The sequence below is a fragment of the Monodelphis domestica genome, chromosome 5 (assembly GCF_027887165.1).
Source record: "Monodelphis domestica isolate mMonDom1 chromosome 5, mMonDom1.pri, whole genome shotgun sequence".
NCBI classification, from domain to species: domain Eukaryota; kingdom Metazoa; phylum Chordata; class Mammalia; order Didelphimorphia; family Didelphidae; genus Monodelphis; species Monodelphis domestica.
This window is the reverse complement of record NC_077231.1, coordinates 302497858-302525611: the sequence shown is the minus strand read 5'-3', so window position 1 is coordinate 302525611 and position 27754 is coordinate 302497858. Positions and strand designations below refer to the sequence as shown.

Sequence of the window (27754 nt, the reverse complement as noted above, 5' to 3'; positions counted from 1 at the left end):
AGTTTACTTTGTGTGTATTTTTACACTTTCACAGCATCCCAGAGTGACCTTAGAGTTTACCTAGTTCAATTTCCTCATGTTATCAACTAGGAAAATGAGATTTAGTGTGATAATCTGACTTGCCTAGTCATCTAACACACAAGTGGCAATGCTGGCCTTCAGATCTTGTTTAGTGGATGTCTTTGCCTCTCTGTAACAGAATGGAGACTCCTTGAAATCAGCAAGTGTTTGGAGTGATTTTCTTCTTGAAGGTGTCTGGCACCATGCCTAACTCAAGTTTAGCACTGAATAAATGCTGGTGGAATGAATAAATCACAAAAGATACAAGGAGAAACATAATTGTCATGTTTAGTATTTAATCGGTCTTCATTTAGAAGAGTAATTAGATTTTGTCCCTCTTTTCTTGAAGCTCCAGATAACATAGGTAAAGCCAAAGGATGGGTGGAATTTACTGAACAGCAAATTTTTGTTCAATATGAAAGGTTGGCCTTGATAAAAACTTTGTCCAAGAAGTTCTCAGATACAGGTCAAATGATGACTTTTTGGGGATGTGGTAAGAGAAGATGTGTGCATGAGGAAGGAGGCTGGAATAGGATTTTTTTTTTAATGATCTTTTGATTTGTGATTTCCTTTAACTCCCAGAGTCCATGCTTCAAAGGCAGTTAAGTTATGTACTGGACAGAATGCTGGATCTAGAGTCAAGAAAACTTGAGTTCAAATCCAGACTCAGATACTTAATAGATATGTGACCCTGAGGAAGTCACTTAACCACTGCCTGCCTCAGTTTCAACAGCTGTAAAATGGAGGCAATAATGGTACCTGTCTCCCAAGGTTCTTGTAAGGATTAAAGGAGATAGTAGTAAAACACTTAGCACAGTGTCTAGTCCAAAGTAGATTCTTAATAAATGCTTATTCTCTTCCCCAATTTGTGTGTGTGTGTGTGTGATTCCTACCATAATTTACCTGGAGAATAATACTGCATCCTTCCTATGAGAAGACTGAGTGGGCTTCTCCTCATATCCTCTAATCTTTTGCTATAATGTAAATATATATATATGTATATATATATATATATATATATATATATATATATATGTAGGGATAGACTTATCTTCCTGAGGAAAAGAGTAATTTATGAGTTCATTTCTTAAAGAATGAATAACATTCCTCGTGTCAGATTTGGAAACATCTGCATATTGAATCAGCCTCTGATTTGGAGGGTCTCCCTATTCAGGGCAGCATGAGCAACCATGAATATAATTAATAGCAGCCTGTGAGCTGGAGTAGAAGAGAGAGCATTGCTGACTCTTAGAAATAAGCCTGTGTGCTTGGCAGCCCAACCATGCTGTATTCCATTGCTATGAGGTATGGAAACTGTACTATGGAATACCCATTACTCATTCCCTGGGCTCCAGACACACAACCCTATCAGAAAGGAGCCATTCTAAGAAGTCCGAGGAAGGGAGGGAGGGAAGGGGAGACCAGGGGATGCATTTAAGGTTTGAACATGACTTTCAATGGCTTCTTTCATTGACTTTCCCCTGACTTTTAAAATTAGCGAGGACATCAGGCCTCGGCGGAAATCACAAACAGCAAATCTCTGTGCCTCTGCTCTTGGGTGAGCCTGGGCTTTGCCTTGCTGCTTGAACCTCCCTATGAATCATGGTCTGTTTCTCATTACTCTCCACATGTGGCCACGGCGGGCCTTTGTTCAGTGATTTCTGGCCATTTTGTCCGGACGGAGATCGTGTTGTTTTATGTTGCCCGGATTCTAGAGAATGAAAGCCGCCGCTGCCACTACCCAAGGAAGAACAATCTTGGAAATGAGAGGTTCTATTGAATGATTTCCCGGGTGACCTATTCCAGAATAAAAGGAAGTGAAGCCAAGTGTGTCCCTGGGCCTGACTACTGTACTGAACTCACACAGGAATAAAATACAAGAGAGAACAAAGGCCATTTGGATGTTAAGCAAGGAGAAGGGTCCATCAGAGGAATAAATTAAAGCTAATTCTGTTGTCCAGTCTGTATCCTCAGAAGAGGGCAGCCCATTCATCTCATCAGCACCCATGTCTCTCTTTGCTGCTACTAAATAAAATGTAGCAGCCCCTTGCACTGACCATGTATCACATGCAAAAAACAAAACAAAAAAAAACAGTTAAAATAATTTCATGTTAAAATCTAATGCAAATCCCTTTGATCATAATATTTGTTTCTCATTGTGTGGCCAGAAAAATCAGGCCAAATGGAAAATAAGATGACAAAAGGTTTCTAAAAGATAAATACCAGGATACAGTGGAAAATGACTTCAGTTTAGCAGTCAGAGGATATGGGTTCGAATTCCATCTCTGATTTTTATTGATCAGAATGACCTTGGGCAAATACTTAACCTCACTGGCCTTAGAATCAAAGATCATAGAGGCAGAACAGGAAGGCACTTTGGAGATTATCTAGCTCCATCTCCTCTGGGCTCTTTCTTTTCCTCTGATAGCTTGACGAAACCACTCCACAAAGCCTTGACAATTATATGGGTATATGCATGTACATGAATGTTGTTTTATATGTGTATGTATGCACAGAAATATGTATATGATATGCATTTCTAGATAAGCAATTTATGTAAATATATATACTTGTATACATAGTTTATCCTAATGTAAACTACATCAAGAAATGGACAATATACATATATATATATTTGTATAAACATATATATTTTTCCCCTGTAATTTTGCCATTCCCCTTACCAGATCATAATAAGAAGTAATGGACCTTTTTAATAATCTTGTCAGACAGGAATGGGAACTAGTTAAGTATTCCTGCTCTTGATTCCAAGGTACAGTTGTAAAAGGTCTCCCCTCTATTTCCACATTTCAGTAGTGGCTTTATTCAGTAACTTAGGAGACCTCTGCCTACTTTAATGAGTTCCAAGCATTTCTGGGAGGACTATAGTTCATCATCTATGTTGTGTTTGGACTAAATCTTATCTACTCTCTGACTTGGGGACACTGTAGTACTTCCACCCATGGTCCGTAAAATATGTTAACCTAAAGAACTCTGAAGTTAGTTAGGACAGAGCTAGAAGTCACAGGAGAGTGTCTTGTCTTCTTTATTATATATATATACATATACATATATATATATTTATTATATATTATATTACATATATTAGATATAGATAAGTTCTCTGCAGACAGGGACTCTGTTTATGTACACACACACACACACACACACACACACACATTTTTTTTTTCCTTCATGGAGTCACATTTAGAAATTCTTACATGAGGGTAGCAGCATGAATAACCTCTCTCCACAAAGAAGGGGTGCCAGGCAAGATAGCTAGGAAGAGACACTTAGACAATGATCGTGATCTGCCACATGCATTAGGGAGGATTGATTAAAGGGACAGGAGGAGCTCACCCAGTCTAGTAGTTTCCTACTTTGATTAATCATTTTTGCAAAATCAATGATGATCTCTGTGGTTTCCATGATTTTGAAGAATTCAAGTTAGTGTCAATATCTTCTAAATGGAAAGCCTTGGGGTTAAGCATCTTTGTCCCTACCCTAGTTAAAGCTTTGCCTCCATAGCATCTAGGCCAGTACTTTGGAATGAATGTTGTTAATATATATTTTAGTGGTGTGTAATTAATCATCCATTTATTAGATTATATCACCATCCTTTGATCTTTTCTTATTATCTCAGAGATTTGAAAGGCAACAAATTACTTACTAGGATATTGTTAGACAGACATGACTTTTCATGGCCTCATGGACCATAGTACATCAGTACTGTATATGAAGTTTTCTTGGCAAGGATACTGGAGTGGTTGGTCACTTCCTTCTCCAGGGAATTAAGGCAAACAGAGGTTGTGATTTTCCTAGAGTCACACAACTAATAGGTGACTGAGGCTAGATTTGGACTCAGGTCTTCCTGACTCCAGATCCAGTATTCTATTCATTGAACTAACTAGCAGCCTCACTTGCTAGTATATAATCAGAAAAAAAAAAGGAGAGGGTGTATTCTGTACTAACATTTAATCTTGCCTAAATTCAAATGTAGAAGAGTGATGAGTGCTGCCCATTCAAAGTCTTTGGGGCTCAAACACATTCCCAGAAACCAATAATGCAATGCCAACTGGATTAGTAGAACAAATAACACATGTTTGAAGAGGAATTCCAATTCAACAGCCCAATTGAGTGGTACAAGATCAACCCAAATGATTTCATAAGCCATTTAACATAATCCTTTCATGTGTTATTTTGTGAAAGGGGAATATACCAAACATGAAGGAGTAGACAATCAAACAATCATGGCAGCATTTCCCAGGACTCGATAAAAAGATGGAATCTAAATGATACTAGCTCTCAGATCCTATGGACTGTTTGACAGTTTCAACCCAGACTCAATGGACCCTCTAGGAAACCCTCTCTTCTTGTGATAACTTAGCCAAAGCTTTCCAGAAAACAGAAATTAAAACACGTCTTGCATGGGAGAGTTTTCCCAAGGGCTCTTCATTTTCATATAGGAAATCAATCTGCATCACTGATGATATCATTCAAATCAGAAGACACAATGTGGTTAGGAGGTAATTTAGTTTTCTGCTGAAGCAATTTGAAACTTGTTCTGATTTGTGATTTTCATTTTGTTTGTTAATGAAAAAAATTAATGAGCAATGTTACTGGAAATACAACTCATCAAAGCATCGGCATTATTAAATATGTTTGCAATATACTGTACAGGATGTTGATTGCACAGCCAGAGCTAGAGCTCAGTCTGGAGCCCGAGCAAGTATCTCGGCCACAGAATGGGGAAACCATTCACCCAACCACTTCATAAACCATATTACTTGGAGAAAGGTCATTCTGGAACATACCTTTGCATTGATTTGTGTTTTTGTCAAGGATTGCCTTTGTGGAAACAATTTTTCCATACCTATGGGAAGGAAAAAAAAAAGACATGTCATTACATCTTTCTTTTACATGCCATGGAATAAATTCAATGCAGATGCTTTTAGCGTTTTTCTTAGACCATCAGCACATGTACAGAGACAATAAACAACCCAGGGAACAAGGAAGGCCCTAAGCTGTCACACCTGGATGACCTCTTCTAACCAGTTTTCACAGCTTAGGAATGTGCTCCATAAAGTTTGTCCTGCGCTGGCCCTTTAAAACGTCAATATGCCAGGTTTTTTTGGGGGAAAGGGACAGTTAGGTCTCTTTGCAGAGCATCAGGAGCAAAGAAAGGGATAGCATGACTGCTCTTGCCTATAAACAAAAAGCTACTTTTTCTAAATTTGTTTTTCTTCCAAGTTCACCTTTAAACACTTACCCAAGGAAGGCAGACAGGCATGGAGAAAATTTGTAATTTAAAATTAAATTACTACATTGAAACAGTGCCCCAAAGTACAATTGTTACTAAGAATGGCCATAGCAATGATAATGGAAATATATTTAACATATTCATATTAATATTTGGGCTACAAAAAAACCTTTAGATCTGTGGGGTTTGACTTCTGGAATTTCCAAATCTATGGGGTTCATTAGACTATAAATTTATGGCAGCTAAGAGAGCTGGTATCCAGGAATAAAGAGACCATAATGTTATTCTGCTCTTCCCTAATTAGACCACATCAAGAATACTGTGTTTAGATCTGGGCATTTGGTATTGGAAATGACGTTGATAAGCTAGAAAGAGTCTATCTATTGGAGGTCAGCTAAGATGGGCAAAGAGCTTGATTGAGCTCTGGCCAGATGAAGTTGGGTTGTAAAGACTAAGGATGTTAATTTTTTTTTTACTTTTTAAGCATTATTTTATTTGGTTATTTACGAACATTATTCATTGGAAACAATGATCATTATCTTTTCCTCCCCCCATCCCCCTCCCACCACTTCTCCCATAGCCGGCGCACGATTCCACTGGGTTTCACATGTGTTCTTGGTTGGAACCCATTTCCATGTTGTTGGTATTTGCACTAGAGTGTTCATTTAGAGTCTCTCCTCAGTCTTATCTCCTCCAACCCTGTAGTCAAGCAGTTGCTTTTCATCAGTGTTTTTACTCCCACAGTTTATCCTCTGCTTGTGGATAGTGTTTTTTAGATCCCAGCAGATTGTTCAGGGACATTGCATTGAGACTAATGGAGAAGTCCATCACCTTTGATTGTACCACAGTGTATCAGTCTCTGTGTACAATGTTTTCCTGGTTCTGCTCCTTTCGCTCTGCATTACTTCCTGGAAGTTGTTCCAGTCTCCATGGAATTCCTCCACTTTATTATTCCTTTTAGCACAATAGTATTCCATCACCAACATATACTACAATTTGTTCAGCCATTCCCCAATTGAAGGGCATCCCCTCATTTTCCAATTTTTGGCCACCACAAAGAGTGCAGATATGAATATTTTTGTACAAGTCCTTTTCCTTATTATCTCTTTGGGGTACAAACCCAGCAGTGCTATGGCTGGATCAAAGGGCAGACAGTCTTTTATCGCCCTTTGGGCATAGTTCCAAATTGCCTTTCAGAATGGTTGGATCAGTTCACAGCTCCACCAGCAATGAATTAATGTCCCTACTTTGCCTCATCCCCTCCAGCATTCATTACTTTCCATAGCTGTTATGTTAGCCAATCTGCTAGGTGTGAGGTGATACCTCAGAGTTGTTTTGATTTGCATCTCTCTGATTATCAGAGATGTAGAACACTTTTTCATGTGCTTGTTAATAGTTTTGATTTCTTTATCTGAAAACTGCCTATTCATGTCCCTTCCCATTTATCAATTGGAGAATGGCTTGATTTTTTATACAATTGGTTTAGCTCTTTGTAAATTTGAGTAATTAAACCTTTGTCAGAGGTTTTTATGAAGATTGTTTCCCAATTTGTTGCTACCCTTCTGATTTTAGTTACATTGGTTTTGTTTGTACAAAAGCTTTTTAATTTGATGTAGTCGAGATTATTTATTTTTACATTTTGTGACTCTTTCTATGTCTTGCTTGGTTTTAAAGTCTTTCCCTTCCCAGAGGTCTGACATGTATACTATTTTGGTTTTACCTAATTTACTTATGGTTTCCTTCTTTATGTTCATGTCAGTCACCCATTTTGAATTTATCTTGGTGTAGGGTGTGAGGTGTTGCTCTATTCCTAATCTCTCCTACACTGTCTTCCAGTTTTCCCAGCAGTTTTTATCGAATAGTGGATTTTTGTCCCAAAAGCTGGGATCTTTGGGTTTATCGTATATTGTCTTGCTGAGGTCACTTGCCCCCAGTCTCTTCCACTGATCCTCCTTTATGTCTCTTAGCCAGTATAAGGATGTTAAATTTAGAAATACTATGACATAGGAGAGAAATTTGCCCTATTTTGTTTGTTCCAGAAATCAGAACTAAGCACAAATAGGTGTACTTTGCAAAGAAGCAAATTTAAGTTTAGGATCAGAAAGAAAGAGACAAAGCAAAAAGCATGGCAATAATTAGAGCTGCCCCCAAATACAATGAGTTGTCTTGGGAGAGAGTGGGTTCTTCTTGCTTGAGATAGGGAAGTAAGGTCAGTTTCCAGGATATTGTAGCAGAGTTCTGGTATCAAGTTTGGCTTGGACCAGATGACCTGTAGTTTGGAATTCCTGTGAACCTATGAGCTTAAATTGCCCAAGAGGCCCAAGAGTGCATTATAGCTCTCAGAAGCATCCATGCCTTAATCAGTCAGATTCTTCCAGTACCAAAGCTGCTTGTCTATATTAAATTCAGAGAGTCGGCTAAGCCTTTCAAACCGCTTGGCTAGCATGACTAAGCCACTGCTTCAAAAACCAATGTGCTTCTTTATTCTAAAAGGACACAATCTATTCCGCGTGGAACACGTAGGAAAATCAGTTCCCTCCTTGGCCTCCTCCCCCAGATTTTCCAAAGGAAACTTGGCTGAGCACCTTTCTAAAATGAATGGAATCCCTTACCAGGAAAATGTTGTAACCTTATAGGCAGTAATTCTGCCTGGAAATTCATCATTGCAGATGTTTTGACCTCATTATGAGTTTTACTATGGCCATTGACCATAGAAAAGAAGAAAGAAGGGATGCCCTAAGAATGAACTTACTCTACCCATGGAGACTATAGAGTAAATAGAAATAATGCTGAATTCAGAGACAGAGGAGCCAGTGCCTCTGCTACTTACTTCTTGTTGGATCCTGAGTGAGGCAATCTACCACTGTGGACTTCAGTTTTCCTGTCTCTAATAGTAAGACATTGGACAAGATAACATGGCTTTCTAGCCCTTAAGTACATAGCCCCCTCGTATTTCTTCTCCCATACATTTCTGGTACCACCCTCACTTAGTCAATCAATCAGTAACCATTATTAAATACTATTAATTAATATAGTTTAATATAATTAAGTTGTCCAAGAAGCACAAGGCACACATTAGACAACTGCTAAGTAGGAGGGACTTTGCTGAGGGTGGGACAGGGTTTAAAGTGAAAGGAAAGGCATTAAGGGATATTTTAAAGTCCCTGCCCTCCAGGAACTCATCCTGCCTCCATTGCCAGAGATGTAAGCCTTTAGCCATCAGATAAGGTGAATACTATTCCTCCTATACATTATGCTAGAACCTCTTCTCAGAGTGTTGTTCAGTTCTTTCCAGTTATGTCTGATTCTTCATGACCCCATTTGGGGTTTTCTTGGCAAAGACACTGGAGTGGTTTACCATTTCCTCTTCCAGCTCATTTTACAAATCCAAAAATTGAGGCAAGCAGTATTGAATGACTTGTTCAAGTTCACACAGCAAGGAAGTGTCTGATGAATCTTCCTGATTCCAAGTCCAGCTTTCTCTCCATTGAATTATCTAACTGCCTCCTTCCCTATGTTTTGGCTCCTCTTTTCACATCTATTGATTACTTTTAGCCATTTTATTGCTCATTAGCATGACAGCCAGTGGAAGTCAAGACAGGATAAGAATTCAAGTTCAGGTAATTTGCATTTTTGACTGCTACTGTTTACAAGCAAGTAAAAAACCTCTGGGAGGAGAGGGAGTTGAAGCCATCACCTCCACTGAACATCTCAAATAGCATTTTAATTTCCCTAGATATTATAACCTAGATATGTCTCTCATCAATTCCTAGAATCCAGAGTTAGAAAGGAAGTACTCTAGAGCTCATCTAGACCTTTTTGTTGTTTTAGCCCCCATTGACAGTCTGATGAAGGCTATGCACCCCTTCTCAAAATAATGCTTTTAAATGAACAAAAACATACAAGATTAAAATTGAAATAATTCCATTGAAATACAGCTATAAAATACAATTTTTAAAAACTAAGTTCAAAGACCCAGTTAAGAACCCTTTAATTATCTCAATGTCCATAAGAAATATATATTCTCTACCCCCTCAATTCAATTCTTCTTTCCTTTCTTTAGACTAAACCCTTTAATTTTATTGATGCAGAAACTAACATGATGTACTAGATTTAGAGTTAAAGGATTTAGGCTGGAATACTGATTCTCTCCTTGCCTCTGTCTATAACCTTAGGTAAATTCCTATGCCTTAGTTCCCTTATTTATAAAGTGCGGGAATGGTCAGATGGTATTTTTAGATCCCTTCTAGTTCAGATTCCATAATCCTATTTTGCCCAGATTGAGATGACTAGGGTCACACATGTAGTCAAGGATACATCCGGGTTTCAAATCAAATCATTGCCAATAGTGGGTTGGCCACAAGTACAAGAAAAATGTGATTTCATCCCTAGGATTTCTCTAACAATAAAAGAATCACCCAGGATATTCATAAGATCAAAGATTTAGAGCAGGAAGGAACCTCAGTCACTTAGTCCAACTCCTTCATCTTATAAATGAGGAAACAGACCAGAGCAGTTGAATGACTCCTCAAGGTTACTCAGATAAACATGGGTCCTTTGACTCCCAAACCAATTCTTTGGCATTGTCCAACAAAGCAGTCATCTACATTTGCTAGACTCCATGAAGAAGGCTCCACTACAAGTAGAATGAATTTTGGAGACATGACACAGGATTTTGAGTTACTTACAGCCTTTCCATTCAACCGGGACAAATGGCTAATTTGCCTTGGGTAATGGTACAAGTCTACATTTGCAAAGCTACATGTATCGTGAAGAGGGTGGCTGGGAAGGCAGGGAACTCTCTGTCTGAAGCATTCGTCTTGCCTAAAGGCATCAACAATATGACAGGTTACATGAAATGCAAAAATTCAAGAGTGAAATTAAAAATAAAAATTATGTCACTTTCATAACTAGCTCAAACACTTATAATGACATCCTTGAAACTGTTTATAAATTTTTTTTTCCATTTTCACATGTAGAATTTTGGATACAATGAACTGGACTATAGATATTGCTTTAAAAGAATAAGAGATCTTCATATTTCTTATTGAATACTTTGATATTTTAGATAATTTTAGAATACTTTGATATTTTAGAGAATTTTAATTTAGTTGCTAATGGTAACTTTTCCCACTGATACAGATAGCAGAACTTCTACTATTTAATAAATGGTCCTTGAACACGATAGGAATTTTTTAAAAAATCATCACTCTTTAACCAACCTGGAAATGTTCTTAGTTAAGCTTTTTTTTTTTTTTTCTGGGCAGGAAACATGTACTCTATCACCAGGCAAAGGTCTTCTTGGGGATCTGCCTGCCTTGAATCTCTCCCCGCTCCTATCCATCTTCTACTCAGCTTTCAAAGTCAGATTCCAAAACCACAAAGCACAGGCCTGACTGACTTAGATCCCCATATCTACCCTGATGTAAGAAACTGAAAAAGCTCCATTTAGCCACAGAATCAAATCTAAAAAGGTGTGTTTGACATTTAAAGCCCTTCACAACGTGGGCCAATTCTGCCATTCCAGTGTTCTGAAGTATGTGGGTAAGATGGATGGAAAGGTTTGTAGACTTGTTGTTTTCATGGTCTGGTATATCACTCAGAGACTAGGCCAGCAGGCCTGGGTAGGTCCAACAGGCAGCTTACAGGTTCAAAACACTATCTGACTAGATGACAACTTGTTAAAAAATATTAATTTAGGTTTATTTTTATCCAAATGAAAGAGGAAGGGAGGAGGACCAGGGAAATGGAGTCTCTAACTATACTTCACCCAAATTTCTACAGGTTTTGCAAGAAACCATCTTCAAGTCTTCCAGCTGGCCTATCTCTACACTATCTCTCTATAGAACCCACCTTGGCTATCTAATCTGTGCTATTGGTCCTCCCAATGCCTGGTTGGCCAGTTAAAGTTCGTCAGATATTTGATATCTTGCACTCATGGTGAGTTTACCCTCCCAGGCCAAAGGCCAAGGGGGCTGGGCTGTTCTCACTGACAGGTTTTCAGTGGATATTGGCAGCTCTCTCTCACAGCCATCAGAAAACTCCCAGGATGCAGGATCTTATAGGAACACAGGTAGAGGGGAATTGGAGACAGGGATGGACAGGATCTCCGGATCTCTGGATAGCTGGAAAGCAGGATCCCTTCAGCTCCCTACAAGTGAGTCCATGTCCCTCAGGCTTAGACAGACCAAGGCTGAGGAAGTTACCTCTCCTAGGACAAGAAGCAACAGCTCTCCAACTCTCTCCATGTATCCTGTTTTATCAAGTATCTAGATTCTAGAATAGGGTCTTTCAGTTTCCTACATGCAGCCAGACCCTCTTTGTAAACCGTTGCCTTTAGCCTCTTCTGCAAAAGTCCTGCTTTCTTCCATTCTCTCTTACAGTTCTTACACTTTACTTATTCCTACATAATTTTCTATCTGGAGGCACTGGTTCACCTTGTTGCTCTTCACGCATAGCCTTCATGACTCTACCCTGAACATTTTCTTTTTCTTAAAAAAAACCAACTATTTACATGTTTTTGCATTAAAATTCACAGATATCTTCTCTTTCCCTTCCCTTTCCACAACTAGGGAAGGCATCATTTGACAAATATATAAACATATATGTATATATATACACATACACCTACATATATGTATAAAATGAATCATGAAATGAGCAGAACTAAGAGAACATTATATTAAGAGAAAGAATTGTTGCTTGAAGAATGACTTGTGTATGTCCACCTCCAGAGAAAGAATAAAAAGAAATGACATTATATATATATATGTGTACTATATATATATATATATATATATATATATATAATATAGACAGAGACAGACAAACATAGATAGATAGATAGATAGATAGACAAATAGTAAAATGATGCCTTCTCTAATTAGGGGGAGGGGAAGAAGGGAGGGAGTTACCTGGCTATTTTAATGTAGCTAACAAATAAATCAATAAATTTACATTTAAAAAATCTACACCAAACATTTTCACCAGCCATCTGTGCAATTCTCTTCTTCCTAATCCATGTCAATGGCTTCCTTCAAGTTTCCGCTAAATTTTCCCAGTGCTCCTTATCTTAATGCATTCCCTCTGAGACTAGCCCTAATATCTATATTTTTATTATCTCTATCATCTACATATTTATAGAAATTGATTTATTATGCTGGTTAGACACAAGATAAAAAATTCAATACTGAAGATAAAAATAAAAATTCTGCCTTATATCACATCAATGAGGTAGGCAGAGATAGGAATTCAGAATGCTATAGATTTAGTTAGAGATAGGCTTGGTTACATGCTGTCTGCCCCAAAAGAATGTGAACCCCTTGAGAGCATGGACTCATTTTGCCTTTCCTTGCATCTCTAGGACTTTGTATAATCTTTGGTACAAAACAGAAGTTCAACAGTTTGAACAATCCTTGATTTGCCCATTTATTTGTTTCCATTGCCCTTTGGGCAACCTTCAACATGAAGTCAGGGCTAGAGAATGGGCTTGTGATTTTACTGGCAAAGGAGAAGGGAAGGGAAGGGAATAATAAGCATTTATAGGTACTTACTTATATGTATTAGTTACTTTATTACAAATATGATCTCTTGATCCTCACAATAAGCCTGGAAGGTAAGTGCTATTATTATCCCTGTTTCATAGTTAAAGAAACTGAGGCAAAAAGAGGTTAAATGAATTGTTAATAGTCACACAACTAGTAAGCATCTGAATCTGGATTTGAACTCAGACCTTCTTGACTCCAGGCCAGAACTCCATCTGTTAAGCCACCAGGGAAAACTTGGAATAGAGAACTGGTTCTACCAGTTCAGGTTGACACCATTTGTGTCATTTGCAGCCTTAGAGAATAGCCTGGAGCTATTGAGAGATGAATTGATGGTGCCAGGGGTCACACAAACAGCCAGCACTTGGGAAAGGTGGAAGTTGGTCCTGTGTGGTCCCGGTTCAGAGGTCAGATCTCCATCTACTTGCCTCAAGGTTTCTAAACCCAAAATGCTTATGTAAGTAAAAATGATTAGCATGGAGTTTGCAGGAAGATAACAAAGAAAGATTTTAGGTGGTGACTTTTTTTCAGAATAAGTAAGTCAACAAGAATCTGTTAAGCAGTTACTGTGTGCTGGGATGAGTTAAGTGTTGAAGACACACACAAATGGACACGTACATGCATGTATCTGTATATGTTGCAAAGCCATGTATGTATATCCACATGTATGTACATGAGCCCCAAAATGGAGGAAATGGGCAGTCTTGAAGCTAGAAGGCACCCCAGAGGCAATCTAGAAGAAACCTCTCAGACATGAGGGGAGATTAAATGCCTTGATCAGACCTGCACAGATAGTGAGTAGAAGCAGTGGCCTTTGACAGAGACTGACTCCAAAGATAGTGTTCTTCCTAGTTCCAATCAACAGTTTATTTCTACTTTAAGGCTCTTTAAGAAATGACTCCAGTGGGTCTACTCTAAAAACAACAACAAAAAGCATGAGGTAAAATACGCTTAAATTTGGTGCCCAACAATCTCACACACATACACACACACACACACGTGTGTGCACACGCACACACACACACTCACAGAGATTCACTCATACCTCTTATTCCCTGCCTGGTCAATCCATTCTTTGAATGTTCTGAAGCTAAGTTAAACACAATACATGCCCACAGTGTGATCCTGGGCCAGGGAGGGTTTGTCACAGTAAGGAAGGGATGACACCATCTAGACCTTAGACTGGGGGATCTCATTTCATGGCTCAGTGACAACCTTCTGCATCCAAGCCTATTTCATAAATCGAGAAGATGCGCTTTGCTCTGAGAAAGGACTGAGTGGCCACTTGGTTATTGAGTGACATCTGAGCTGCCTCTACTGGAATGAAGGGGGGAATTTATGCACGACTGCTATTTCATTCTCTGTGCCCTACAAAGTCAACAACCGAAGGGATGAGTGAATAAAGCTTTCTCATTAGATGGAAAGACAAGGAGAATGGTTGGAAGACAATGGTTGACAGATTTGAATATCGCAAAGCTTTGCCCCCAAATGTATATATACAGACTCACATCCAGATTAATGGTTGGGGTATACCTCTGATTTGATTGGCATGGGGAGCACTTGGTGATGAGCCCCCTCTACCCATGAATATCCACAGCTGTTGTATAATTTAGTAATAATCATCTGGGACACTGAGAGGTTAAGAAAGTTATCCCAAGGTTACACACCCAGTATATTTGTCAGATGGATTTGGACCCAGTTCTTCCTGGCTTAAGGATAGCTCTCCATTTACCATGATAAGCTCTCACTTTCTCACTCTGTCTGTCTGTCTGTCTGTCTATCTATCTAACTATCTGTCTGTCTGTCCGTCCATCTGTCCATCTGTCTGACAATCTATCTATTTATCTCTCTATTCTATCTATTCATCTATCCATCTACATATGTAATCTATCTCCTCTATCTATCTGTGGATAGATCAAGGTTTTTGTGCATATAGTTAAGAGAAATAAATATATTTATATGCATACATGCACATAATATGGCCTATATCCATAAATTATGATTTTTAAATCTTCTGAAGTAAAAGTAAAAGTGGGGTGAGTTTGTAATGTTTATAAAACAGGAAGAAAAATATAGGGTAGCAAAACATAGAGGGAAGCCACAAGCAGACATAGAATCTCAGAATCTCAGAACTGGGAGGGACCACAGAGACACTCTGGTGACACCCTTCCCTGAATAATAATGCTCTGGCATAATCCACACATGTGTACACATACATCCATAAACACATACGTATATTATTACTGTGGTTGTCCAGTCATTCAGTTGTATCTGCTTCTCTGTGATCCTATGGATCACAACACGCCAAAACTGCCCATGGGGTTTTCTAAGCAAAGATACTGGACTGGTTTGTCATTTCCTTTAATGAAATGGAGGTAAAGTGACTTCTCCAAGGTTATAAAGTTAGAGTCTGATAACAGATTTGAACTCAGGTCTTCCTGACTGTAGGCCCAATTCTCTATTTTTTGAGCCACCTAGCTGACTCCTTAAATATAGAGACCCCTAATGTAAATCCATGTAGGCGAACTTATGGCATAAATACTGAAAGAAGCTTCTCCCCTCTTCCTCTCCGCAGGCACCTAAGGAAATTTCTCACTTTACCTACCCCTCTGTCCAGCAGCCCAATGGGAGCTTTTCCTCCCTTCTTTCTATGGAGTAAGGCAAGGGCCTTACATGTCACATGAGGGTTGCAGTTTGGGCAATTGGTCTCTAAAAGGTTCACCATCACTGCCCGAAATATACATATGTATATATATATATATATATATATTCATAAACAAATAGATGTAACATAATATATAAGTATGCATGTATGTGCCCACACATAGGTATATTTTGGGGGTTTATGTAAACATATATTTGTATAAATTGATAAGTATAGCTGCAAATGTCTTGCTTTCTTATGTCTTTTAATTGACCCTCTATCTATTTACTATCTCTAGCTGTCTGTCACCACTCTATTCAGCTAGCTAGCTATTATCTGCACCATTTTATTTCAGTTGAAACTTCAATTGGGGAGCTACCTGCTACTCCTAAGACAACCCATTTCAGTTGTTGATATAGTCCTTATTTTGAGGAAGTTTGTCTTACTGTGGTTCTCAAATCTACCTATTTCCCACCTTTGCTCCAAGTTCAAACGACAATTAGTTAGGAAGCATTTATTGAGATGTCACAATATCTGAGTCAGTATGCTGGACATACAGAGATGAAAACAAAAGCAAAACCAGTCACTGTACTCTATGAGCCTATATTCTATGAGGGGTGATAGTATACAGGAAGGAAGTCTATATTTTGGGGAGAAGTACATTAGCATATGAAGAGATCAAGGGAATCTTTGATTAGAACATAATTACTAAACAGAGCTTTGAGTACTGACTCTGGGGCCAAGCAGTATAAATTCAAGAAACCCCAAATTCTTAGGCCATTAAAGCTTAATGCTTCACTAAGACTTTTTTGTTTCTACTTCAAATACATCACTATGGATTCCATGACTAACTAAACCTTCTGTTCCTTGATCGAAACATTTACAATTTCTCCAACCAACTTATTCTCCTAGATCATGAGCTTGAGGTTCTTCCATTTCTTTGAATTCATTCGGCCCTGAGTTCCCAAACATATCACAAATGTATTTTGTGCTTTGCTCCTTGGGCCCTTTATCAAGCATCTGTTTTCTTTTATTATTATTGTTATTATTCTGTCCCTGGTATGTTGGGAACTGAAGTTACATTAGAGACCTGATTATGACCTAATTAATAAAACAGTGCCCTGGATGTCAAGAGGCCCATGTTCTAGTTCCAACATTCTCCCCTGTCTCTTCAATGCTATCCATCTCATCTTTCTATGCTTTTTTTCCTTGTTTCTATAATCAAGAAAATACTGCTGAGATCCTGGTTCCCCTGTGGGATATCATTAGGATGAATAAAATTATATTGGTCAAAGGTCTGAGCTACTTGGAGAAAGCAAATGAATAAACTGAAAACACTATTAATTACAGAATGGTAATTCTTTCCATGTTGGGCTCACCTATCTTCTCAAGGCAACATCAGAATTCTCTCCCAGAGTCCTTTCCAGGGAAATGTTGACCGTGGATAGCTTTAGTACTTGCCACTTGATCTCCCAGGCACATATTCACCCAACAGAATTTTATATCTAATGAATAATCTCTTTCCAAACACAGCTAGATATCAAAACCTTTTTTCTTCAATAGAAAAAGTCTGAAAAACTTCATAGCTGATAGACAATGCACATTTATTCATAATGCTTCAAGCTGCTTCTTGGTTATTAAAGGTGATTTGAATCATATAACCTACCAACCCATTAAAATATTCTGAATTCAACAAAATGTATTAGGTACTTACTATGTTCAAGGCACTACCAAGAAATTAAGAATATGTGGTCATTCAATGTAATAGCAAATTTAGTAAGGATACACCATGTACAAGGCATTGAAGATAAATCTAGTAATTTTTTTGAGTTGGTAGGTGAATTTTGTAAAAAATCCTGTCCATGCCCATAGAGCTAATATGTGTCAGCATTTAAAATTAGGTCATCCAGATGTCGAGTGTGTGAATTTTAAAATCTCCATCTTGCTTGGTATAGCACCCAAAATTGTGCACACCCACACTACAGGGGCATGTGCTAGTCAATGACAAACCAGAAATAACTAACTGCCCATCTGGGCTGTCCTTAGCCAAGCTTGAGTCACCATTGGCACTTGTGAGGCTCAGGAAGTGAGGTAGGGAACAGCCTCTGGAATTTGCTGACTTCCTGTGGACAGGGCCAGGCACCAGTTCATATTAGGAACTTGAGCAGGGAGGAGTCCCACAGACAGCTTTCCTTCAGATCTGTCACTTGAGTCAAGGACTGATTCTCCTTTCTACCTTGGCTTTCAGGCCTAAACTCCCTCTGGCTCTGCCAGAAGGTTGAGTTAACCCTTTTCCTTTTCCCCCTCACTCCTTCTCTCCCTCTCCTTCTTTCTTACTCCCGTTGTGATTAAACCACCATAAACTCCATTCTGACTTGAGTGTTTCATTTTAGGAATTTCATAAGTAAATTCCTTGGCGACCATAAGTAATATTATACCAATCTTTAAAGGTGATTTTCACAATCACAAGTGCAAGATTCTATACATTAGCCACACTGATTGTGGGGGGAAAATGCACAATAATTCTTCTCTAAGGATATCGCATCTTATTGACTTTTCTTTCTTTCTTCCTTCATTCCTTTCTTTTTTCTTTTCCTTCCTTCTTTCCTTCCTTCCTTCCTTCCTTCCTTCCTTCCTTCCTTCCTTCCTTCCTTCCTTCCTTCCTTCCTTCCTTCCTTCCTTCCTTCCTTCCTTCCTTCCTTCCTTCCTTCCTTCCTTCCCTCCTTCCCTCCTTCCTTCCTTCCTGGCTAATGTACAAAATATAAATGCCTTTTAAAGGAAATACTATTTTCTTAGTAGCATCTTTAACTATATGCTTTCTATTCTTCTTCTTCAATAGAATTTGAATCAACAATTTAAAAATGGTGACTACATTTGCTGATAAATGTTAATAAGATGAGTTATATTACTTAAAGAAAATTAAAATGAACAATATTCTTGTGAAAGTTAAAGGAAAAATGCAGCCCTCAAACCACCCTTTTTGGATCTTGAAGACTTTGTGATTGGTATGTTTTCTTTAATGATTTTTCTTCTATCAAACAAAAAAGGTTTTGTTAAGTACCTATTATGTGCTGAATACCATATCAGGTTTTGACACATACTTTCCTGGCTAAAACTCTAGCTTCTGCAAGAAGGCTTTCTTGGACTTCCTTAGGTCTCCTGCCTTCCTCTTTGTTAATCTCCAGTTTTTCCTGAGTAATTTGTTTGATCATAGTTACTTGCATGATTATCTCCCTTCTTAGACTGTGCACTCACTGAGACACAAAGTTATTTCTTGCCTTTCTTTTACTAATAATGAAAGCATTTTAACAAAGTGAAACAATCTTTTTTTTTTAAACCTTTACCTTCCATTTTGGAATCAATACTGTATATTGGCTCTAAGGCAGAAGAGTGGTAAGAGCTAGGCAATGGGGGTCAAGTGACTTGCCCAGGGTCACACAGCTGGGAAGTGTCTGAGGTCAGATTTGAACCCAGGACCTCCCATCTCTAGGCCTGGCTCTCAATCCACTGAGTTACCCAGCTGCCCCCAAAGTGAAACAATCTTTATACTCAAGTAGTTTATAGCATAGTGTAAGTTACTTCAGGACTGACTCAAAGTTTGAATCTGGCCTCTGAAACACTTCCTAGCTGTGTGACTCTGGACAAATCATTTAACCCTGTTTCCTCCTCTTTAAAATTAACTAGAGAAGGAAATGGCAAATGATGCCAGTATCTCCACCAAAAAATAAACCTAAATGGGGTATTAAAGAGACTGATACAACTGAAATGCCTGCATGATCAAAGGTAGGCATATACTAATTGCCTCTGTCACATGCATTGCCTATGCATTTGTCTCACTACCAAAGTTTTCTAAGCTTATCCATCTGCTTCTCACTGTGCTTGGATGTTGCAGTGGGAGTGTGTAGCCCAGAATTTGCAGGAGGATTCTTACTCTGTCATTTTCCTGAATGTCTTTCTTTTTACCAAATTGTGTTTATAGGATGACTATTCGGAGGAGGCAGGCTGGTAGTGGTTTGTGCACTATTTTCTTTTCGAATATTGAGCCCCTAGGGTGCACAGTTGAATGTGGGAGTAGAAACCACCCTCTGAGGAAACAAACTACAGCGGCAAGAATAGAAGTTGGGGGAGTTTCTCAGAGGGGGGGCTACTCATAAAATACATTGGTTAAAATAAAAATAAGAATTCAAACTGAAAATGGTCTCTATAGTCAATTTCAACTTTACCCAATTCATTTTGATGCCCTCTGTCAGGGTGTCAGGCTTACAATGTATGGAAAAGATGAACCTATTCATTCATTCATTCATTCATTCATTTATAAATTACCAACCATCAGTTTGCCTAGCTCCAGGTAAATCATTTCACTGGGAAGGAGATTTTCAGGTACCACCATGATGTCTACCTCCCTTATTTAGGTAACTCTTAGAAACAATCTATTTGTGCTCTAACTATACAGTATTAAGGGTTGACCTGGGACTCCTAGCAATGGGAAAGACTTTCCTTTGAAGAATCTGGGCAGATTTCCCCTGCCATACTTCCCTCTTTAAAAACTGTGGTGTTAAGGGCACAATTAGGGTTGAGAGTTATTTCCCACTGGGCATGGAAGTTAAGCCAGCAGCAATGTCTCCATATTACCTCCCATATTGTGCTTGGGAACTCTTACAAACCCTTTCCCCCATTCAATCTCTCTCCAGTCATGGAAAGACATAGAGGAAATTCAGTTTTGACACACATTCGAACCCCTCCATACACACATGAAAATCTCAACAAAGACAATAAGGGCTGGCGTAGCCTAAGGTTCACAGCCATGTCACTTTGACAGTGCCTCCCCTAATGAATAAACTGCTGAAAAGTTTGATCAAAAGTTAGTCACATCCATTTGAGACACCATCTGCTTCTGAACTGGCAATGTTAAATATAATCAGCCAGATCCAATGATTAATCTACTCCCTGGAAAGAAGCGAGGCACTCATGGAGACAGTTTGCCAAGCTGGGCTGTCTCTTTTAGGCCAGTGTGATACTATTTACTGCATTATTGACTTGGGACCTCCAAGGGGTACTCCTAGGGTTCAAAAGGATTAGCTTTAGAAATAAGAAAACAATATACTCAATGAATACATGTGAATGGGGAAGAGCAAACAAACCCAATGCTGGCCCAGGACCAGAGCCTACAATATGTCCCTCTCTTCCTTCTTTGCAGAGGTGGGGATCTATGGTTCTGAAATATTATATACACTATTCAACTGGGTCGATGTTCTACTTTATTTGTTTTGTTTATCTTTGTTACAGAAGATTCTCACTGGATAGGACAAGGGGAAGGGAAATATTCAGAAATAAAGAAATGCATGTGGATTGGTTGATAGACACTGATGCAAAAACAAATTATATAAATAATGATTTAAAAATAGTTGGGTTTTTTGCCCTTCATGCCTCTTTTTCCCTTTCTCTGCATTTCTTTATTGTCTACTATATGTAAGATTATTCACGAGAGTCATCTGAGAGAATTTTGGAAATTCAAAAAACATGTTTCATTTCCAGAGTTCCAAAAGAAGACAAGGTGAGCTCTTTTGTTCATTTCTCATGGACTATTTCAGCAAATAGTATACTGTATTAACATAGTAAGAAACCTATTTTATAAGGGTTTTTTTTTACTCTTTTGGTCAAATACCTTATCATATTTACTCAATAGACAATAACAAACCTGCCCTGAGCAACTTACTTAAAACTATAAGTTACACACAAGGAATTTTCCCACCAGGAATTCCCCAAATCTGTGAAATCAGAGGTCCAGGCCAAATATATGTGAATATATACCATATTTCTAATTATAGTATGTATATTCATACACATAAAGATATATATATATATATACATACATATATGTTCAGTCATTTCAGTCATATATAACTCTGTGACCCCACTGGGAGTTTTCTTGGCAGTGATACTGGAGTGCTTTGCCATGTCCTTCTCCAGCTCATTTTACAGATGAGGAAAATTAAAGAAGCAAAGTTAATTGACTTGTCCAAGGGCACGCCACTAGTAAGTATCCAAGACCGGATTTGAACTCATATTTTCCTGTCTTAAACTTGGCGCTCTATCCAGTGCACTCTCTAGTTGCCTTATGTGTATATATTAGCTATCTTTTGTTTTGAAGAGAACTAATGACAATATGGTGTGATGTCTTGACTTGTGTGTTATTTGGATTTAAGTGAGGCAGAGCTGCACAAAGTGATGAGTTGCATGCTTTTCTCCAGAGTCATTGAAGTACAGTGGCAAGACTCATATGTGTGTGTATGTATGTGTGTGTGTATATATATATATATATATGTATATATATATATATATATATATATAGACCCATATCTCAGAAATTGCTTTGACAAACTTCTTTAGAACACAAAGCTAAATGGAACAACACGTGGTCTTTTTCTGCAGGTATGAAACTATTCAATAATCAGCTAAAATAACTGAACTAAGTAGTTAGAATGGAAAGACTCTTGGGAATGGAGTCATGGGACATGGGTTCAAGTTTTGTTTCTATCCCCTTAAAACACTGTGTGTGTAGATACGTTACCTACCTTCTGGGTCTTATTTCCTCCTCTATCTAACAAGGTCGGACAAGATGATTCCTAAGGTCCTTGGCTAATGGTAATGATATCATTTTAGGATTCTCATCTGCTTGTCTTGAATGAATAACTTCATACTGACAATTTAGTTCTTAATCAGTCAGCAAAAATTGGCCAACTTTTCTGATCCACTGATTTGATAGAATGAAGCCTGTATGTATGAGGAGCGTCTGTTCCTATGAACTTTAGTAATGTTTATAGGAAAGTTCTATGGGGAAGGTTTGGGGGTCCGAGAGTCAGTGATATGTAACAATTCAGGACTGGATATTTGATTCTCTTTTTTGTTGTGAAGATGAATGAGAAAGACAGGGTCTGGTTCATGAACATGCTCTCACATAGAATTCTTCAGATTATTTAATATATATAATATTGGAATATATGGTTCATCCCAAATAGAGCAGGACTAGACCTCAGTCGACATGGTGCCTCAGCAGAGCTCTAAGAGGAGATGACTAATGTCTTGGTGGCTTCTAGCTGTCTGGTTTCACTCTGGAAAGGACATCATTTAGTCAATCCACAAACATAGTTAGGTATTTACTTTGTGCCAGGGATTGCAAGAACAACAATCTCCATCTTCAAAGAGTTTATATTGTGAAACTAATATGATCCAGATAATGCTGCAAAGTTCTTAGTAGGAGTGTGGGGAGGGATACTGAGGGAACGTTGTATCAGCAGAAAGAAAGCCAGCTTCTGATTGGCAGTAAGAGATGGTTTTCGTTTTGTGACCCTTGCAAGAAAGCAGAGCATATCCACAGAAACCTGTAGTAAAACCAAGGAGATGATCCTGTTCCCTTTGTATAATATTATTTCTCCTTGGAATCCTTTCCTGTTAGACTCAGTTCAGATTCCATTTTCTGTTTCAAGAAGCCTTTCCTGGTCACCCCTAAAGTCCTCCTAATACCTTCTCCTTTCTAATTATCTTCATCAACTCTGTTTGTCTCTCTCTGTATGAGTATATGTACAGTTTTCCTTTTGTTGTTGTTAAATCTTTTCGGTCATGGCTGACAGTTTATGACCCCATTTGCTTGTGTATGTGTTTATTTTTGGGGGGGCAAATATTCTGTCTATAAGGTGCTTTTCCATTTTCTTCTCTAGCCCATTTGACAGAAGAGGAAACTAAAGCCCACAGGGTTAAGAAACTTGCCCAGGTTCATACAACTAGGAAGCATCTGAGGTCAGATTTAACCCCCCTGTACCAACCAGCTCACATACACATACGTGTGTATGTGTATACACATGTATGTACATATCATGCACACAGTTATCTGCATGTTGTCTTCCCTTTTCAACCTGACATTTTCAGGCCAGAGTCTACTTTTGTCTTCCTTTGCATCCCAGCACTTAGCAGAGTCCCTAGCATATAGTAAACACTTAAGGAGTTGATTGATTGGCTCTCTCTTCTGTCAGCCTTCCTGGGGGCATCATATAACTCTGAGCCTTAGATCCAGGAAGGACGATGGATCTTCCCTTTCACTCTAACTAATCTTACATGCCAGCTTGCTCAGGAAAACTCCACTGGTCCAGTGTGATCCTGGGCTCATGTCTGCCTTTTCGGTTTTCTGTCTCCTTCCCTGATCATCAGTTTAGATGGGGCTACATCCAGCAAACCTCATAAGGTTGAGTGAGGAGGCTGACTAGGGAACAATGAGCAGAGGAAGACAAAAAGCCTCTGCTTAGGCCTTCCAGATGATAGGTTTCGTGAAAAAATCCAGGGCCTACGTGGGAAATCAAGGGTTTAGATCACAGTTGGTCAAGCTGTGGTTGGTAGTTAGCTACAGCTTCAATATCAGCCTTCCAGATGACTAGTCCTAGGAGTTATAAGTTACTGAATCCAGGGGCAGCTAGGTGGCTCAATGGATAGAGAGCCAGACCTAGAGATGGGCCATCCTGGGTTCAAATGTGACCTCAAGATAGCTGTGTGTCCCCAGGCAAGTCACTTAACTCCCATTGCCTGGCCCTTACCTCTCTCTTCTGTCTTGGAACCAATACTTAGTAATGATTGTAAGATTTTTAAAAAATAGTCTAAAAATAAATAAGAAATTACTAAATACTGTTTCTGGAGATGCTCTCTTCCTACACTGGTCTTTTGTTTATCATTCCCTTTGAATATAGACATGAATTGTATAGTTCTTGCCTCATATCTGATTTTTATTGTAATGAGTATTTCATGTTTTATTCTCCCCTCTGAGGAGACCTAGAGAAGAGTCCCAAAGCTCATCTTTTAGGAATTTGTCCCTGAGGTGTCAGGGTGGATTTTCATGAGATGGAGAATAGAAGAAGGAAGTTTAGTCCTGCTCTCATGACAAGAATTGCTCCCCTGAGGACTGTTCCATAGAGTCTAGTGTTGACAGGGTTCCCTTAGAAACATGATGAGTATTTTAACCCCTTAGTTCCTTGAGTCCAGCAGCAATTTCTAGTATTGTGATTATATATCTTTATATATGTATATATGTATAAAGAGAAAGATGGAGACAGAGATAGAGAGATAGGGAAAGGGAGATAGTGTTATACTGTTATGTATAAATATAGTTTATCTCAACTTATGTGGCATATACCCCCTATATGTGTATGTGTATATATATATATAGGCACCAATATGGACATGCTTAATGTCATATACATATTCATGTCTGCAGTGAAAGTCTATGTGTGTGTTCCTAAGTATTCATACCCATATATACACATATAGGTATATATGCCAGCTTAGTGCATATATATGTGTGCGGGGAGGTGTACGTATAGGGTAGTGTCTGAAGTCTTGGCCTCAGTAATCAGTCAATGCTGGCAGCTGGAATTATTCTTTTGTAGTATATGCAGGACTTTGGAGGGACCAGAATTCCCCAGTCCAAGATTGCTCTCATGTAGTCTGTTACATGCAACTAAAGGGGAAAACAAACAAACAAACAAACAAACAAATAAATAAATGAATGAATGAATAAATAAACAAACAAATAAATAAACAAATAAATAAAGGTAGATCTAACTATAACTGGCTACAGGGATCATCCAATTTCCTTGAGAGCAAGGAATATTCTCTCTTTATTTGTGTATGTGTATATGTGTAGGCACAGCCCCTGCTGCTGCTGAGCATGCTCAGTTTCCTCACCTTTTTTAAGTATCTCTGGTTAGAGATAGATTTGTGAGAGCCAATTAACTGCCATTCTTCTGGATTATCAGACTATTTGCTTCACCTCTTAGCCTGGATGGGTTCATCTGGCCTACCTGAAGCCTACCTACCTAATGAACTTTAGCAGTGGGCTCGGGGAACTAGAGTTCTTTCAGTGAGCATCTCACTTCTACATTGCAGGGATTCACTATTCCATTGGTGTAAGTTCTCCATTTTCTGGTGCAGACTTGAAGATCTCTACAGTGGGGCACCCGCTAACCTGAGGATACCCTCTCCAAACCTAGCTGGCCTGGTCCTCAGATGGTCTGGAATCATCATCACCTTGTATGGACAATCTTTGCATCTTGATGGGATCTGTCAGTGATTTAATTCTGCAGACAGAGCCTCTGAAGATTATAGGATCACCTGCACACCACAAGGAGACACCATGGAGGGATTTTAATGGATGAGCCAAGAGATGGAAAGATAAAAAACCCTGCAGTGGATTCCAAGCCACCATTTTGGTGACTTCCCATTGAACTGTGCTTCTCATTCCCTCCATTAACTTGGGCTATCAAATGATAATTCTCTCCAAGGGTTCACAGAAGCATCTTGAGTAAATTCCTCACATTCATGAGCTACATTTTCATTACAGTGAGAGCACTCCACTCCATCACTTAAACCTTTGTTCCCAAAGCAAAACACACCTGTTATGTGGTTTCTGAATGTGGCATTAAAGACAGATAAAAGGATCAATTCAAACAATAGAAAGCAGCTCCCAGCTGTTGGCCACTTACTTCAGTGGATTCAGGGAAAAAGCCAGTCAGCACTCAGTCTTTCCCACCCCCACCCCACCCCACCCCAGCTGCTTATCTCTCCAGTTTTCTTCTTGTTTCTGTGTCCCCTGGACTGAAGCTTCATGGCACCAGCAACTAAGTAAAGCAGGAGGTTCCAGCTGTCAGGACTAAGCTTGATTGCATCCAAATGTGGTTAACTGCCATGGAGGATGCTTGGCTAGGAAAGAGGTAGAGTGTGTGGTGGCCCCTTTGGGTATCTGGTTCAATTTCCAAGGTACCTTAGGCTCTGTGGGGAGGCACTGAGGCACTGAACTGGGGCTGCAGCAGATGCCTGGCCCTTCTTCCTCTGGGTAAAGCAATGAAAGAGAAGTAACAACAAAAGAAGCTAATTTACCTCTCTGGAGGTAAAATTTTGAAAGTCGTATTTTGATTTAGGATTTACTTTCCTTGAATCACACAGTAAAGCACTGTAGCATCTCTTCTCTTCCCCCTTATCAAACCTGATATCTTTCTCCCCCTTCCTTGTTTTCCCTCCGTGCAAACTAAAATACTAATCTATATACAATAAAACCCTCCTGAGAACAATAATTTCTCTCTTAATATATTTTCACTCTAATAAATAATTCCTAGACAAGAATCCTCTGTATTAAGTGAAGAATTTGTGTAGGCTTCTGTACATTGATGCACTCAAATGTAAATGTGCCAGTTTATAGAATATTGTCTGACATCTATAGCAGTAAAGACTTTAAAAATTCAACCCTTTCTTTTCAGTTAACAATGCTATTACTTAAGTTAATTTTTATTAAAGTAAAATTGTATTCACTCATGAAAGTGTTAATTCCATTTAGAGCCTTAATGTAAAATGTATAACTTCCAAAAAGCAAGTATATTTTTACTTATTGTCATTAATATTTCTAATCAAAGCAAGTCCTGTTATTAAAAATAAAATTGGAAATCTTGACATCAAGAATATAAATATGAATATGAATCCATACAGTCCTCTTGTTCAGTTGTTTCCATACTGTCTAACTCTTCATGTCTCCATTTGGGGTTTGCTAGAGTGGTTTTCCATTTCCTTCTCCAGCTCATTTTACATATGAGGAAATTGAAGGAAATAAAGCTAAGTGACGTGTTCAAGGTCACACAGTTAATAGGTGTCTGAAACCACAGGTGAACTCTGGAAGATGAGTCTTTCTTATTCCAAGACTGGGCCCCTATCCTACTTGTTTATTGTTTTCTTCTCCACAGAGGTTATCCCATGTTTAATGTATAAATTTACATAGCAAAATACACACTATACACATGCAATTCACAGTTCAGGGAGATCTGCTTTGGAAATGTGACTCTGAGAAGAAACCAGATGATCCTGAGCAAGCCTTTAACCTTCCTTCTGATCCTGACAACCTTTTAAGACAGGATTTATCTAATAAGTAATAGATTGGGTGTGAATTGTTTTGATGGAGGAAGTTTTCACACTTAAAAGTACCTTATACTGGAAAAAAATTCAGATCCAATATTTGCATATATCTTCTCACTAAAATTTGCTTTGGAGGAGAACAGGTTCATGGCCTTAAACAGAGACTTCAAACTCAAATGGATTGCTTACTAGTAAAACTCTAGAGTATAGTCCAAATCAAGTTAAAATAGAATTAAAACCTATTTAACAAAACAAATAAAAACAAAACAAAATGTAGATGATGCTAATTTGTGGTTTTCCAAG

The 27754-nt window shown here is 38.6% G+C and overlaps 1 protein-coding gene across 15 annotated transcripts in view; it reads right to left on the bottom strand.

Annotated features, from left to right (window-relative positions):
- Nucleotides 1–27754, bottom strand: part of RBMS3 (RNA binding motif single stranded interacting protein 3) — a 1500462-nt gene that overhangs the window by 526556 nt on the left and 946152 nt on the right. For all 15 annotated transcript variants that reach the window (XM_056800925.1, XM_056800928.1, XM_056800932.1 and 12 more), the window contains one exon: nucleotides 4875–4933. In XM_056800925.1, coding sequence (XP_056656903.1) covers nucleotides 4875–4933 — 59 coding nt within the window. The remainder of the gene's footprint in view (nucleotides 1–4874; nucleotides 4934–27754) is intronic.